The sequence below is a fragment of the Mustela erminea genome, chromosome 1, assembly GCF_009829155.1.
Source record: "Mustela erminea isolate mMusErm1 chromosome 1, mMusErm1.Pri, whole genome shotgun sequence".
Lineage (NCBI taxonomy): Eukaryota > Metazoa > Chordata > Mammalia > Carnivora > Mustelidae > Mustela > Mustela erminea.
The window spans coordinates 27,284,464-27,299,794 of NC_045614.1; the positions used below are offsets into that span (position 1 = coordinate 27,284,464).

The 15,331-nt window shown below is 42.8% G+C and overlaps 1 protein-coding gene across 8 annotated transcripts in view; it reads right to left on the minus strand.

The window, feature by feature from the left end:
- Nucleotides 1–277: 277 nt before the first annotated feature.
- The window catches only part of C1H3orf67 (chromosome 1 C3orf67 homolog), a 247,862-nt gene continuing 232,808 nt past the window's right edge, over nucleotides 278–15,331 (minus strand). For all 8 annotated transcript variants that reach the window (XM_032323954.1, XM_032323924.1, XM_032323904.1 and 5 more), the window contains 2 exons: nucleotides 12,296–12,390; nucleotides 278–859 (listed from right to left, as the gene is read on the minus strand). In XM_032323954.1, the coding sequence (XP_032179845.1) occupies nucleotides 747–859; nucleotides 12,296–12,390 (208 nt within the window). In that variant the 3' untranslated portion in view covers nucleotides 278–746. The remainder of the gene's footprint in view (nucleotides 860–12,295; nucleotides 12,391–15,331) is intronic.

Consider the following 15,331-nt stretch of genomic DNA (forward strand, 5'->3'; position numbering starts at 1 on the left):
GGTGTAAAAAAAAAAAAAAAAGCAAAACCCCAAACCAAAAAAGCACAGTACTGTGCTAATCAGCTTAAGTGATTAGCAATGTTTTGATCTTTGGCAAACTCTGGATGAACCTTAATGAAATGGAACAGTAGGGCCAGTGTTAACAAAATACGATCATAAAGTCTGACCAGGTCACACTGTTTTCTTTTCTTGAGAGCCTAAGGAAGGGTAAATATTATCTTGGAATATTCTGGTAAAGAATGCAAGCAAGGCAAATAAAAGAAGGCAGTTTAAAAGGTATTTTTTTGACCATCATACTTTATTTTTAATACAAATAGGTAATAAAAGGTACCCAAATATCTTTGAAACAAGAATACGTTTTCTGTGTATCAAGCCATCATTTACAGAGTAACACTGCAAAACATTTGAATTAATAACTCTTAATTTGCTTCCATAAGATTATAGGCAATAAAAAATGATATGTAGGATGAGAACTAACCAGTAAGAACCAATTCGAAGTCCTAAAATCTTGTCTCTGTATTAATTACTTCACTGTCAAAAAAAAAAAAAAAATCACATGCATCTACAAAGAGAAGGTAGGCATCCTTAACACCAAACGTTATTTACAAAACAACTTCATTTCTCTCAGTTACTCTGGATTCTGCGAGCCTGCCCGACACATGCACCGTGGGGCCAACGTCACGGTCAGCACGGCTCGCCTGCCCCGCCTGGGCATGGCCATTCTAGGCCCCGGAGGAAGGCAGGCTTCACACCAGTTCGTAGTATTTCCCGGTCTGGGGATCAAAGTAGCAGTTCAGACACGGGTCGTACAGCAGAGTCAGCACTTCCTCGTCCTCCTCCACACTCGGGTCTTCTTCACCTGCGGGGAGGGGAACCACAGACACGTCAGCTGCCTGACTGGCCGGGAACTCCTGATTGCCAGGGCAGAAGGGCAAGAAGGCAGGCCCCTCCAATCCTCCTGGGAGAGGCAGAATGTCAAGGCCAAAATGGAGGGGCACGGCAGATGTGCAGACTCTGCTCACAGCATCAGACAGGGCCAGCTTTGCTCTGAAGGACAATCAAGCTGAGTGTGGAGACCGCGAAGGCACATGGCCAAGGGACTCACGGGATCAAGGATACGAGCGGGAATCAAGACGGGGGAGACAGTTCCAGACTTCACTGCGGGCCAGTGCTGTATGAATGCACCCTAAAAGTGCTACCAAGTAAACCCAAATTAAAATGATAATGTTGTTTAGGAACACAAGACACACAAAGCAAAGAACACGTACAGAAAACTATCAGGTGATGTAATTTCATCAGTGGGAGGAATATCTGTCACGTTTGCTAGTCACATGGACGTGGCTTCATGTTTGTCTCTGTGACAACTATTTAGACATTTTGGAGGAACTCCTGCTGCCTAAGTTATTAGCGGTTTTGGTTGGTTTCTAACACATGCCTTGGAATGAAAAAAAAAAAAAGGTTTTTGTAAGATCTTTCCTGAGCACCTTATATGTGCCCAGGGCTGTGCTCAGTACTTGTACACTCGAGGCCGCCTCCAGCAAGCGTCTCCTGAGTACTTCTGAAAAGCACATAATAGGAGTCCTGAAGCCGGGAAGGTAAGCCCTCCCTGAGCTGGAGAAGATCAGAGCAGGAAGGAGGGCTGATTAGAACATCCCTCTCTCGGGGTGCCTGGGTGGCTCAGGGGGTTAAAGCCTCTGCGTTCGGCTCAGGTCATGATCCCAGGGTCCTGGGATCGAGCCCCGCATCGGGCTCTCTGCTCTGCGGGGAGCCTGCTTCCTCCTCTCTCTCTCTCTCTGCCCGCCTCTCTGCCTACTTGTGATTTTTCTCTGTCGAATAAAAAACAACAACAACCAAAAAAAAAAAAACCCAAGACCCCTCTCTCTTCCTGAGCACAGGCTGCTGAGGACCAGAGAAAGCCCAGTCTCTGGGGCTGTGAGCTCACCAGGGTTACTTTCAGAGGGGCTAGGCTGTGGGCCTGGGCTAAGGCTGACATGTAACAGAGGCTCAGTCAATACGGATGTTTCTGGAAAGGGGGAATACATGATTGTGAAAAAGAAGTCTGTGGTTATAAGTGTCACTCCCCAGAGTATGGGAAGGTGGTGGGATTCGATCTTTCCCAGCCCAAGTCAGACCAAGCTGGTGCACGGATCCTGTCAGGACAGTGACAAGCCCAAGTTAAGTCCCAGGGAGTGGGGCCAAGATGGTGAGGTCGGGGGCTGAGATTCTACTATAGCTATTCCTCTGACCATCCAAAGACCTAAAGCACGACTGCCCCTGCACCAGGCACTGAGTGGGGGATGAGATGGTTGAAGAAGAAGGCGCTGTTCTCAAAGAGTGTGCGGCGACTTGGGCAAAACCCAAGAGCCTCCAACTGACGCTTATGGGCTACACGCGGTTCGAGCAGTCCTTCAAAAGTGGCGCTGGATGGAGGACTCAGAGCCGCCGCCTCACTGACTAACACCTCAACTGGTGGAGCCCTTGACGGTTTACAAAGCACTTCCCCATGCAGGAGCTCACTTGACCCTCCTGGGAAACAGGCCTGCGTCATGGTGCCCATCTGACAGAAGAGGGAAGGAAGGTCTACAGAGTTCACTGGCTCACCTGAGGTCACTTGCCGAGTCAGAGGCAGAGTCAGGGATGAACCTGGGTTTCTAGACTCTCAGTTCTGCGTTCTTTCTACCATACTGGTGCCCTGCTTTCTTTAAGAAGGTGGTGGGACATGTTCAGGTGGGAACCATTATGTTATGGGGATTTAAACATGGAAGAGTATAACACATTGCAAAGGTGTCAAATTGTAAAGGTGTCCTACATTTGAAAAACTCAGGTTTGGAAACAAAAGAAATTTCATTTCTCACACTTCAAAGATCACAGAGAAAGATGAGAGTCCATGTGGGAGGGCAGAGGCAAAATCCGGGCTTATTAACTCCAGAAAAGACAAAGCTTGCGGTTACAGCAGCCCTTCTGGCCTCAAGAACGTCAAGGGTGGTAAATGAGAAAAAAGTTAAGATGATTCTGTGGGGTTCCAGGAGGAAGCAAGAGGATCAATGAGGGAAAGTTATGAGGAGCCAGATTTTGGCTCAGCACAAGGAAGAATTTTCTAAACCGTAGAGCAGACCAGGAAATGGGAAGTGGACCCTGGGGAGGGTGATGCAGGGACTGGGGCGACCACTTATGTCAGATTTTATTGTGCACAGGGCAGGACCAGATCCAGTGATTCCCTGCGGTGCCTTTGATGAGTTTCTGTGACTCTTGGCTGCAGTGGCTTATGTCCTTGAAGTATGACAGGACTTTGCTAATGGCCACGTTAATGGTGGCAGCTGACCTGAGCACCCTGCACGGTTTCTAATTAAGAACAGGAAATCAGAGAAGGCAGGCTGCTTTTCCTTTACTTTCTATTGTTACCTTAAGAGTGGGCCCCAGGGTCCTGCCTCCACCTTCTTCCTTTAAGTAGAAGTTGGGAATGCTTTTTAAGTGGCTGTTTCTCATGGAAGATGACCCCCTTTAGGTCACTTCTGCACATCAAAAGGAGGGTGTGCATGTGTCCTTTATCTTCACATATTCAACCCATCATCCCTTTCTTATTTAGGCTTCTTCAGAGAACAGAACCAATAAGTAACTTATGTGTGCAGGCTACATGATGGTGTCTATTAAATTTGTACTATGTCTAGGTGTGGATGTGACATTCATACACAAAACAAAAGCAGCTAGTGAAGATTAATGGTGGGGTGATGGGAGTTGCAACTGCAGAGAGGCTAAGAGAGCCCTGGGCCCTACGATCCCGCCCACGGGATGGGAGGGAGCTCGGCCGCTGCCTACCCAAATGACCTTTGGGCAATTATGGGTTACTCTGCCTCACTGGACCCTCATTTCCTTATTTACCAAATGGAAATAGTACTGCCTGTTTCATAGGGTTTTGTGGGAGACGAAACTGGACCCTGGATAATATGCATAACACAGCGGACACAGTAATTCTGCAACAAATGATCGTTACTGTTACTCTTAAGGATAATGACAACCTTGAAATAAATCACGAACTACAGGTTATAAATTGCTTAGTCACTCAGAACAAAAACACTGATAAAGCTTAGAGTCCTAGGATAAGGCTTCATAGAGACGGACAGCATCACACGGAGACAACGAGTCAGACAGGCCTGGGTCCAAATCCCATTCTACCACTGGGTAGCTGTGGGACCCTGGGAAAATTCAGCACTCTGAGCCTTAGTCTCCTCATGTGAGGACAGTAATCCTACTTGTGATGGTACCTATGACAACTCAGTAAGATGCTCAGTAAGACTCCACACACACACAGTGAATACTCAATAAATGTTGTTGTTACAGTTGTCATCATGAAAAACTGAAGAGAGCCGAGGTAGACACAAAAGGGACACAAAAGGGGTGTGTCCACTTATACCTTATTCCCCATCTCCAAACTGTGCCTGTTTGATTTTTTACTACCGAGAAAAAAAAAATAGTGGATTTGAATGAAATACAAAGACCCCAACTAGCTTCATAAAGGACATTATCAAGAATTCAAGAATTCATCTTTAAGTAAAAAAAGTACTTAAACCAAAAATTGCGTATTTTTAAAAAGTAAAATGAATTTTCCCATCAGGTGTAATGTTAAAATCATGGATCATCGAGGTAAGTGATGAGAAGTCAACCCATCTCGGAGGTCTTTGTCCGTGCTTTGTTTTTACTCCATCCACACACTGGGGGAAATTCTGACCTCTGGCACGTAAGTTACATGCCAGGTTACTGTTCAGCGTACTCTGGAGCTGGTACTTTCCAAAAAGATAAAATTTTAAGCTGGTGCTATTAAGTTAGAAAACTCAATACATTTTAGGACCAGTCAAGAATCTTTCTAGATGAAAATAACAGTTGTAATGGGCCGTGGGTCTTTATCACCCAACTGCAAAGGGATCGATGTGGATCCAATTCATTAGTAGGGGTTTTGCTACATAATGCATACAAACTGAAGCAGTAACTGCTATGTAAATGCATTCGTTCCAATACGTATCACCATAAAACTGGAACCTCATGCATTATAGCCATGGGACTAAAGCAGGTTTTGTGGTTTTTAGTACTAAAGGTTTAAATGGATGAATTTTAACTCTACCAACAATGACACCCGTACAAAAATTGGGTGACATTATGTATAATTTTACATTGAAATAAGTGCTTTAAACTTGCATAAAAGGTTTTGTTTTCATTATAACTTAATTTTCAACGCCTCCAATTTACATCATTTTAAGCCATTGTAATCCCTACGTAATGAAATTATAATATCATTAAGCAATTACCACTATGATGTCAAGCAATGGGAAATGTTTTGAAAGGTAATTATTGTGCATGGGTATGGGGTAATTTTCAATTATATTCTTGAATGGTGCAGGGTTTGTTTTTCCCCCCAAATGCTAAATTGCTCTATTTAAAGACTGGCTACAGAAACTCTGAAAGGACAAATTAACAAATAAAACCATTCTCTGCTACTACACTAAGAGCATCTGGACAGGGGTCCAAATTACATTTTTACTCTTCTCCACATAATAAAGTCATTTCCAGTGAAATAAAATTGCCTTTCAGATAATAATCTATTTACAAACTTCCAGCTTCATCCACTTTGAATGGGTTAACAGCAATAATAGAAGAAAAGCCAGCAGAGCCAGACCGAATGCAGCAATATTAGCTGCCCTCCCCTCTGTTAGATCAGTTCAGGCAAACAATTCCTTCAGTTCACCTTTTGAAAATCCATTAATATAAATGCTTAATTATCTATATTTATCGCGTTTTAACCATAGATAATAGAAAACCTGTATGCGCAGGCTGAGTCCTCAAGCTTGAAAACAAATAATGTGGCACCGGTTTATCAGATTTAAAATCTCTGAATCAAGACACTGCACTTGATTTTCGATTTTCTGACGCTGCCATCCAGAATTTTTTTTTAAAAAGTTAATGCGTTTTCTCTCTTATAGATCTTGAGAACTGATTGACTGTACTTTTATGTGCATACTAATACACTATTGTTTAAACAATTCAATGGTGAGGGATCACCATTCCAAACAGTCAGCCTCAGGATCGATAAAGATGACATTTTAGATAAGATTCCGCAGAGCACTGGCTGCTCGCAAACTCTCCCACCAATGCTTCTCACAGTAGGGCAAAATTAACTTGCACTAAAACCTGAGAAAGTCTACTATGAACTGCTGAATTTTGTTTCAAATATGTGTCCTAGGATGGGAGAAGGATAAATGATCAAGGATGGGATAAAAAGGAGGAAAAGATACTTTCTTCTATTAGAACACCATATTGTTTCTTGGAAGGCAAATAACACGCCATGATTATAGTTCAGGTTTCATTTGGGAAATAAGTATATCACCCTTTTTGCAAAAACCAGTGGCTATATTTTACTTGGAAAATGCCACTGAAGACAACATATTGAAGGATTTGGAAGATTAACGGAATTAGTGTAATTTCATTCTTTCCAGGTAGTCTCCACTTACAAACGTGCAGTGATGCAAATGTGTGCTTGTATATCAAATCACTGAGTTAAACTTACACAGTGTTACATCTTAAACTTACACGTTACATTTTAATTTTATCTCAGTAAAGCTGGGAAAAGAACCTACAAAGCAATTGTGCACTTGGGAATGTGCAGCTTGTGACTCTGAATGTGTTTTGTTACACACCCAGGTTAGTCCCTAACCAGACTACTGAGCTGTGAAACCCACAATGTCTCAATGGCCTGATCTCAGGCAAGGTGGCAACACTGGAGCGAGAAGAAAATTCACCCCAATTTCAGCAAGGGAAGCTGAACTCACACCTTGGACTAGGAACATTTCTGGGGTGCATCTGGGCAATAAGTAGGTGGGGATAGTTCTAGAATAAGAGAGAGAGCCTCAGACACCAGCAATGTGTTTACTTCCCTACTTCCGGGCTCACTTCTAGTACTCCTAGAAGGAAGGCACCTCTTTAGCCTAGTGAGGGCGTTGATCACCAGCCCCCCATCTCCCAACCACTTTCGTGCAGAGAAGACACCCCCAGACTCTGATAGCTGCGTAAGAGGAAATACCTCTCTTCCTCAAGGTTAATCTGAGAGCAAAAGCAGCTCCTTGCCTAACAGGGGAAGGGGTGGGGACTCTGGATTCCGCAATGTCATGAATACTAACGAACATTATAGGAGTGGAGCCTTGAGATGGGGATGCCACAGGTTGAAGGGGAGTACTAAAGGGAGTACTATTTTATCCAGAAAGCTTCAAGAAAGAGAACTTCCTGAATTTAAAAATTGCAGTGGACACGTCAGTTGTATGGTTCTTACTGACCTCAGCGGGAATTCTGTGGCCTTGTCGCAGCATGGGGGTTAGGGGTATAGATTGCTAGGTCTGACAGGCCTGGGTTAGAGTCCTGCTCCACAATCTGGGTTTGTGACTCAGGCAGTGACCTTAACTTCACCTGTACAGTGGGGGACATAACATAGCCTCATACCTGGCAGTATCGGGAGGAGTCATTGTGAGGTAACACAGGAAAATCCGACATTGTGGCGGGCACATGGATGGTGCTGACTTCTCTTATTACTTCTACCTTGCCAGGATTGTTTTTTGTGGGGGAGAAGGTCTCTTTGCACCTTAAGTAAATCTTGACGATACAAGGAGGATCCAAAGAGTAGACCAAATCATACTTCTGTTTTCCATGGGCAGATGATTCACGCAAGCACTCATTAAATACTTATTAAGTGTGGACTGTGTCCTAGGCGCCAAGTCAAGCACCTGGGGACACCATGGTTTTTCAGCGAAGCATAATCTCTGTAAGATAGCTAGTAAAACAGATTTTAGAAGACTGTTTGAGACTCATCGTATCAGGTGGGTGTCGAATAACCGTGTGGAAGGAAATAAGACTCTGGAAGGCCTCCCCTGTTGTGCCCAGAGCACATGGCCAGATTCCCCTCTCTCTGCTTAGCTTCAAGGAGCCATGAGTCCTAAATTCTTGGCCAGTAGTTCGGATATTACATCTTTACAATCAGCATCTGCTGCCTATTTGCGTCTCGTGGGAGATACACCCATGTTCATAAAGGAATATCCTCTATGGCCTTGCCATAAAGAAGGCACAAGGATGTTGTTTTTATGGGATTCTGGCAACTCCACAAGCACTTCTGAATGTCTTTCTTACTCAAAATCTATGTAAACTGCAGGAGCGGTTCTGCAGGCCTGACGAGAGAGGTCATTAATATTCCATTTTGGAGCTGGGAAGCATGAATAATTGAAGGGTCATATCTGTAAAGGAACAAATGTCAAAAACAAATTGACAACTATTCATCAAGCAAAGTCTGCTTTATTTTCCAAAGGTCAGCTTGGTAGTTCTCTTGAGTAAGTTCTGAAATCATAACTTCCCATTTTCACATTTCACATGCGCTCCAGGAACACACATTTGTGCCAAGTGTTAAGGGCGCCTGCGGCCCTGGTAACTGACACTCGGCGAGCAGGCTGCGGCCCGGGAGGAGCTACGCGCAGCGCCCCGCTCTCCCTCCAGACGCAGGGCCCGGAGCGCAAGGCCGGTCCCGCCGGCTGCCTGGCTCTCCAAGAACACGGCCTGTTTCCTTGAAGATGGCATTTATACACTCGAGGCTTCTGTCTGAGCAGGAGCTGTTGCTGTGACACAGACTCGTACTGAATATGGCAAAGACTCAAAGGCCAGGTCTAAGGCATGTGTGACAAGGAGTAGAGGGAGACCTCATTTGAAACGGAGTGAGGAAACCTGGAAAGGGAGGCGCTACGCACGGGCTTTCTGTGGCCGCCTATGCCATGCTCCTGTGCAGGAGGAAGTTCATCTTATTGCCCCAGCAGAAGGAAGGGAGATTTTCTCCCTGACAAGCAATAGCCTAGACAATGGGAAGCGTCCTCATCTTTAACTCTTGCTTTGGACTTTTAGATTCTAATAGACTTTCCTTCAAAGCAGCCTCTCCCAAAGTCCTCCTTTGTCTCTACAAAGTAATGTTGCTCTCCACACCTGCCTACGCTTTGCTGCAGCGTGCGTGACCCAAACTGCCATTCCTTTGCTATTCCTAAATAAACTCATTTTCCTGGTAACATAACTCGCTCTTTTGTTTTTAAGGTTAACCCAAGCACTTACTTTTATGTGGCCTGGGGCAAGTTTTCTAGTACTATGCATTGGTCAGGCCCTGCTGCTGAACTACAGTTATGCCTCTCACTCTATAGAAGCATCTCGTCCTCTCCACCTGGGCTGGAGCTGTAGGGGTTTAGCACATTACTTCCCAGCTCTGAGCGCCAGTGTCCATGTGGAAAAGGCGGGGAATAACAGTAGCTGCCATTATGAGAAGTAAAGGGTACTTGCAGGTGTGGATCATAGGAAGAATAAATAAATATTAGCTATTGTTATTTCTGTCTTAGAAGTTTAAAGATGGGAGACCCTCCCTCCCTGGGAACCAGGCTTCAAAACCACCTTCAAAAGTTCTGCAGAAAGGCACTGATAAGGAGGAAGCCTAATCCTAGCTGGGGCTAGGACTGCACCACTGTCTTAGCTGGTTCAGCAGAGCCCCAAGGCAGGGTTCTGAGACCCTAACTTCCCCTTTAGCCAGAGAGGTTCTATTCTTCTCTCTTTTAAATGTTAGAATTTCATAGGAAATTCAATTGATAAAAAAGTTTCACGGCTTATAAATATACTTTAAGAGCCACTGCCTCAGGTTATCTGTCACTGTTTTAATTGCTAAAATGCAAGGGTCTAGGTTCAATACTCTCATTGACAAATTTTAGAAATATACATAATATACTAAAAATCTGGAATAGGGGAAAAGTAAGTAAGTAAGCAAGACTTACTGAAAGTAAGACTTCAATGAATTACTCATTTTTTTTCAAGGTTGGTATAAAAATGGCCATTTGAAGAACATTTCTCTCTCTCTTTTTTCCCTTTCAGCCTTCCAGTCTACCTTCTAACAAAAATTTAGAGTATCTAATAACCTACAGAAATTGCATAGGGTACTTGGGATCCAGGAGTGAGCAAACAGATGAAGTCTCTGCTTTTACAAACTCACAGGCTATGTAGGAAAAAAGACATTAAACAAGCCCAAAATCACGGATTACACATTGTGAAAAGGGCACGAAGAAAATGTACAAGGTGAAGGGAGACTGACCTGCTTAGAAAGGCCTTTGGGAAGCGAGGTGACAAGGAAATACTCAGGCCCGGCAGCTCAGCAATCCAGGGATCCTGTCTCTCAGTCAGACCCTTGCCTCCCTCAGATCTGGTCAACACAGCAGCTTTGCCCCTGAGCACCTCACTCCCATGGAGAAAATGGTGTCACTTGTGATTCCTGACAAGCATGAATAGGAGGGCTGAAACAGGAGACCAGACGTCTGCTTCCTCCTGCTCCCTTAAAGAACTTAGCTACTTAGCCCTGGAGATGTTTCCATTTGTTTGTTTGTTTGTTTGTTTTTCCCTGTATAGATCAGGAAATTTCAAGAGGAAAAAAAATTTCAATTCCTGATTTCATATACATTTCTTTTTGAGTAGGTAATCTAGGTACTTGGTTCAAAATAAAAAAAGTATAAAAACAGTGGGGCCGGGCTGTTTGGAATCTCATCCCAGCTCTGCTGAGGACTGGTTGTGTGACCCTGGGCAAGGCATTCAAGAACTTTGTACCTCAGTTGTCTCAGCTGTAAAGATCAGTAATTACATACTCACACTAATAGTACCTTCCTCACAGTGTTGCTGTGATAGCTACTGTTAGAACTTAGCATGGTGTCCGGCATCTCTCTCTAAATTCTTGGTATCCTGCAACCGAAGCCCCAAAAGAGGCCCGACTATCCACAACCATGTCTCCCTCTTGCTTCTGGTGATACAAACTGGATACTTGAACCCATCATTTTACTTTGACAAACACTGTATAAGAACACTATCTTGGCACATTGGTATGTTGTCTAAAACTAAGCCAGTAACATGTAAAGAGTCACCAAATAGGCAACACCAGTTTTTGATGATATTAATTAGCTTGGGGCACCAGACCTGGTTAACATTGGCCAGAACATTTCTATAATCTTCTGAATTTATTCTGTTAATTTGCCCTCGTTGGAAGTTCTGTTTACCTTCAACATAACTGAGCTCCTGCTGTCAAAACATCACTTTGTAATGGTGACTCAAAGGCCTCCTTTCTGCTACTTCTCACTAATATATATCTTGGGTGCCTTTGCTCAAGGACCACGCTCTCTGTTCCCGTGGTTTATTTAGGACACTTAACATAACATATTATTTGTTCTCTCACAGCAAGGTCTCCTCCTGACAGCCGAGATTCTATTTTTCTGTCATAAGTAATTATAAATGTACACCTCTAAAAAGATTCCCAATTTGAGGGGCATAATCTATTTCAGACAGTAAATCACGGAGACATCTCCATCCCTTGGGCAGCCAAAATGTGCAACTCAGATGTATGAGCTCTCACTCTGAATTTTCCACACCTGAAGAAAAATGGGATGCTCCACTTTCTCCCTGGGACAGTGAGGGGAAAAAACCTGGCACCTTTGTTGGAGCAATTTATTTTGGCTTCAGTTCCTGTATTATTTGTTTTAACTTCAGATATCGTGCTTCTCTCTTCAGAAGCCCAACTCAAAAGGCTGTCTCAGAGAGTCCCACTCTGAGGTTATCTGTCACTCTACCCCTTCCATCCCAATCCCTGTTTCCACCAAAGGTTCTTTTCCCTTCCTCCTCTGTGTACTCCAGACAATCACGTTCCCTGCTCACAACCCAAAACTGATGGTTCATTTCTATGACTCTCGCCCACAAAGGGAACCCCAGGCAAATTTTCATTCCTGCTTCCTTCCCATTCCTCCATTGCTAACACGAATTGCTATAACTCTGTGCTGGCTTTACCTTTAAAGACAAATATCCCTGTGTGAATGAAAACATGTATCTAGTGATGTAGGAGCGTGGTGTCTGCTTTATAATAAAATGAACTGCTAGTATTTGGTAGGTGCTAATATAAGTGCTTTATGAATCTTCACAAAAAACTTCCAGGCGGATGCTATCACTTTCAGTCTTACTTTACATATGTGGTAACCAAACGTCCTACAGGCCACACAGCAGGAGCTGGTAGACCTGGAATCCAGATGAAGGTCAATTTGATACCGAAGGACTTATTATCCTATAAAATGAGGCACAGGGCATCTCATTTTGGGGGTGTGAGCCTAAATGATTAGCATTTAATAAAAACAGTGGCATCTCAAAGTGACTGATTTTCTCTATTTGTAGTTAATGATTTTTATTTTTTTATGCATAACATTTTCCATAGTCCCACCTTGAGCACTCAAGCTTCCAGAAGAATCCAGATGCTGGTCTGTTGGGTGTTGACTGGGAGGAACGATTGGTGGGCTCAACATATTTAACCAGTCCCTAAAAAGAAAAGAAGTAAGTAAATAAACAACAGGTCTGCAGTTTCATATATACATTTTATCTTTCCATTGGTTTTTTAATTTCCTGGGACTTCCACAGAGAAACATTTTTTCCCCTCCTTCATATTTCAGAAAGACAGAACATCCAGAAGATAATATTCAGTTCTATAAATGGGTTAATATATTGTCAATCACTGAACTCACTAGTTGTTCCACAGATATATCAACTAGATTAAAGATGACTATTCCTCTCAAAAGCTTATTACTGTGGCTATTAAACTGTACCCAGTTCCTCTCCTATAAGAAAATTATTTTGGGGGTGCCTGGGTGGCTCAGTAGGTTAAAGCCTCTGCCTTCCACTCAGGTCATGATTCCAGGGTCCTGGAATCAAGCCCCGCATCTGGTTCTCTGCTCAGTGAGGAGCCTGCTTCCTCCTCTCTCTCTGCCTGCCTCTGTGCCTACTTGTGATCTCTGTCTGTCAAATAAATAAATAAAATCTTAAAAAAAATTATTTTGATAATTCAGAAGAAATGCAGTAGAGACAAAGCTTCTTAATGATCTTTGGGTAAGGAAACCTGGCAAAGTCATATGTTACCTCCATGACAACATTCCAAATGTGATCTGAAACAGAAGGTGGTCTTGGAGCCATTAGGGACTAGACACAATGGTGGGGTCAGCAGGCACTCACTCAGTCTTTAGAGCATCGGAGGGCAAAAGAAGGTAGAGTGAGGGGAGCTGGTCCCTCAAGTGACCCATTCCTTCAGTACTCCCATTAAGAATGGGGGCAAAACCACTCTGGAAAGCCACTCCTACATTCCTGCTCCTCTGCCTCCAACTGCCAACTTTATTTCCCAAGTTCTTTACTCCCCTTCCTCCTCCATTCTTTTCTGGTCCTCTCGGTCCCTCTAGGAGGTCCCCAAATGGGTGTGATGCAAGAGGGTGACATCCGGGGGCTCGAATCACTGTGCGCTATACTTCAAGCCTTTCTTATCTTTAAACTTGTTAGTGAGCTTCCGGCATGGGGGCAGTAAGGGAAAGTGATCCAACACGAATTCATGCTTGCATTGATACTAGCATCTCTTTCGTTTATCTTATTCTTCTCAACAGGAGCATGGGCATGTCCTCATGATTAAACAAGTTCTTTCAAAATTTCTGTATTTCTGTCTTTATTTACAATGGGAGACAATCCCAGCAGGAAGTAAGAGGACTGGCTCTCCAGGTCAATCCTGGTACCATGTTTCCCCATGCAAAAGCTTGGCCATACCACTTACATAGTAAGTCTCTTTTAGAAAGAGGAGATAATGACAGTACCTCAGAGTTCTGCTTTAGGACTAAATGGGGGAAAAAAAAAAAAGGATGAAAACCACTTGGCATGGATCTGGATACAGGGCCACATTCAATACATTTCAGCTATGACCACCATCATCTTCATTATTGGTGAAAATCATAGTGTGGCTTTCCCTACAATGATAAACCAAGGTAGCAGGAATTGGATTTTGTTGGAATTAAACCAGTCAAGGAAAGTAGAATGGTTACAAGTATCTATAGCAGAGGTTTTCCATGAAAGTCATTCACTCTTCCTGCAAAAAAAAGATGATCTCAACGTAAAAATTACCCAATTCCTATTTGCCATATTTTAAGATACTTACAGTCTCTCCTCACCTTAGCTATCCCTGATTATGGCTAGTGAAATAAGCAAGGTGAACGTGCTGAATAATTGAATTTCATAATAACACATTAAGGACATCAGAAAGGAATTGTCGCAGACTTCCAAGCTAATGGGGCATTTTTCTGATAAGCACCTTTCATTTAGCCCATTTCATTACTGTAGACCCCAAATCCCCACATTATAGAAAATTACAAGGTCACATACAAATTACAAGTCCTGGTGACCTCATTACTCAGTACGAGTGCTGGAGAGCAACGGGGAACACCAGCAACAGAAATAATAATGTTATCATATGAAGACATCCTCAGTGATAAATCAGAAACTCTAAACACTGGCAGGAGTAGCTCCTACTCACGGTCCATGGACACGGGGGTTGTGTGACTATTATAAAAGGTAAGATGTTCACTTCTTAGGCCAGTGACTTGATTAATGTTTTTCCTTCTCTGTAGTAGCTATGAAAAGTGCAGAGTTCTTCCTTTTGTGATTTTTTTTGGTTGTTTAAAATAATGTCAGATTTACAGCTTTTCTGTAAGAAAAGTACAGAGTACTTCTTTGAAAGAAGAGTACAAAGAACTCCTACATATCGTTCATCCAGATTCCCCAAATTAAACACTTGATCACACTTGCTCTCTACTATCTATCTATCTATTTATCTATCATCATTTCTCTATCTAAATGGGATTGGCAAACTATGGCCTGCGGGCAAAGTCTGGCTCAATGCCTGTTTTTGCACAGCACGCAAACTGAGAATGATTTTTACATTTTTAAATGGGTGAAAAAAGAAAGATAATAATGTTTCATGACATATGATAATTATATAAAATTCAAATGCGTCTATAAATAAAATTTTATTGGAATAAAGTCATATTCACTTGTTATGTATTGTCTATGGCTGTTTTTGTGCTATACTGAAGGAATTAAGTATTTGCTGTTTGGCCCTTTACAGAAAATAGTTTGATGATCCCTATTCTATAATTATGGGCTCATTTCTTCAATACTAATGCAACACCACACGTTCATGCTCATCTCTCCTCTTTCCATATTTGTAACTCCTTTGACAGCAAAGAACCTCCCATTATCCTCAATAAATTTACTTCTTTTCTGAACTATAGAACATGTCAAAAGTAGTTTCAGAATTGTTAAGCAAACAAAACAAAACAAAACAACCAACAGAAAACCCCAAGCCTACTCTCTAGAGCTCTCTGTTTAGGGTTCTTTTTATTCCTTTGTTAAAATAGTATAAAATAGTCAAATAGTATGTTCTAAATTTATT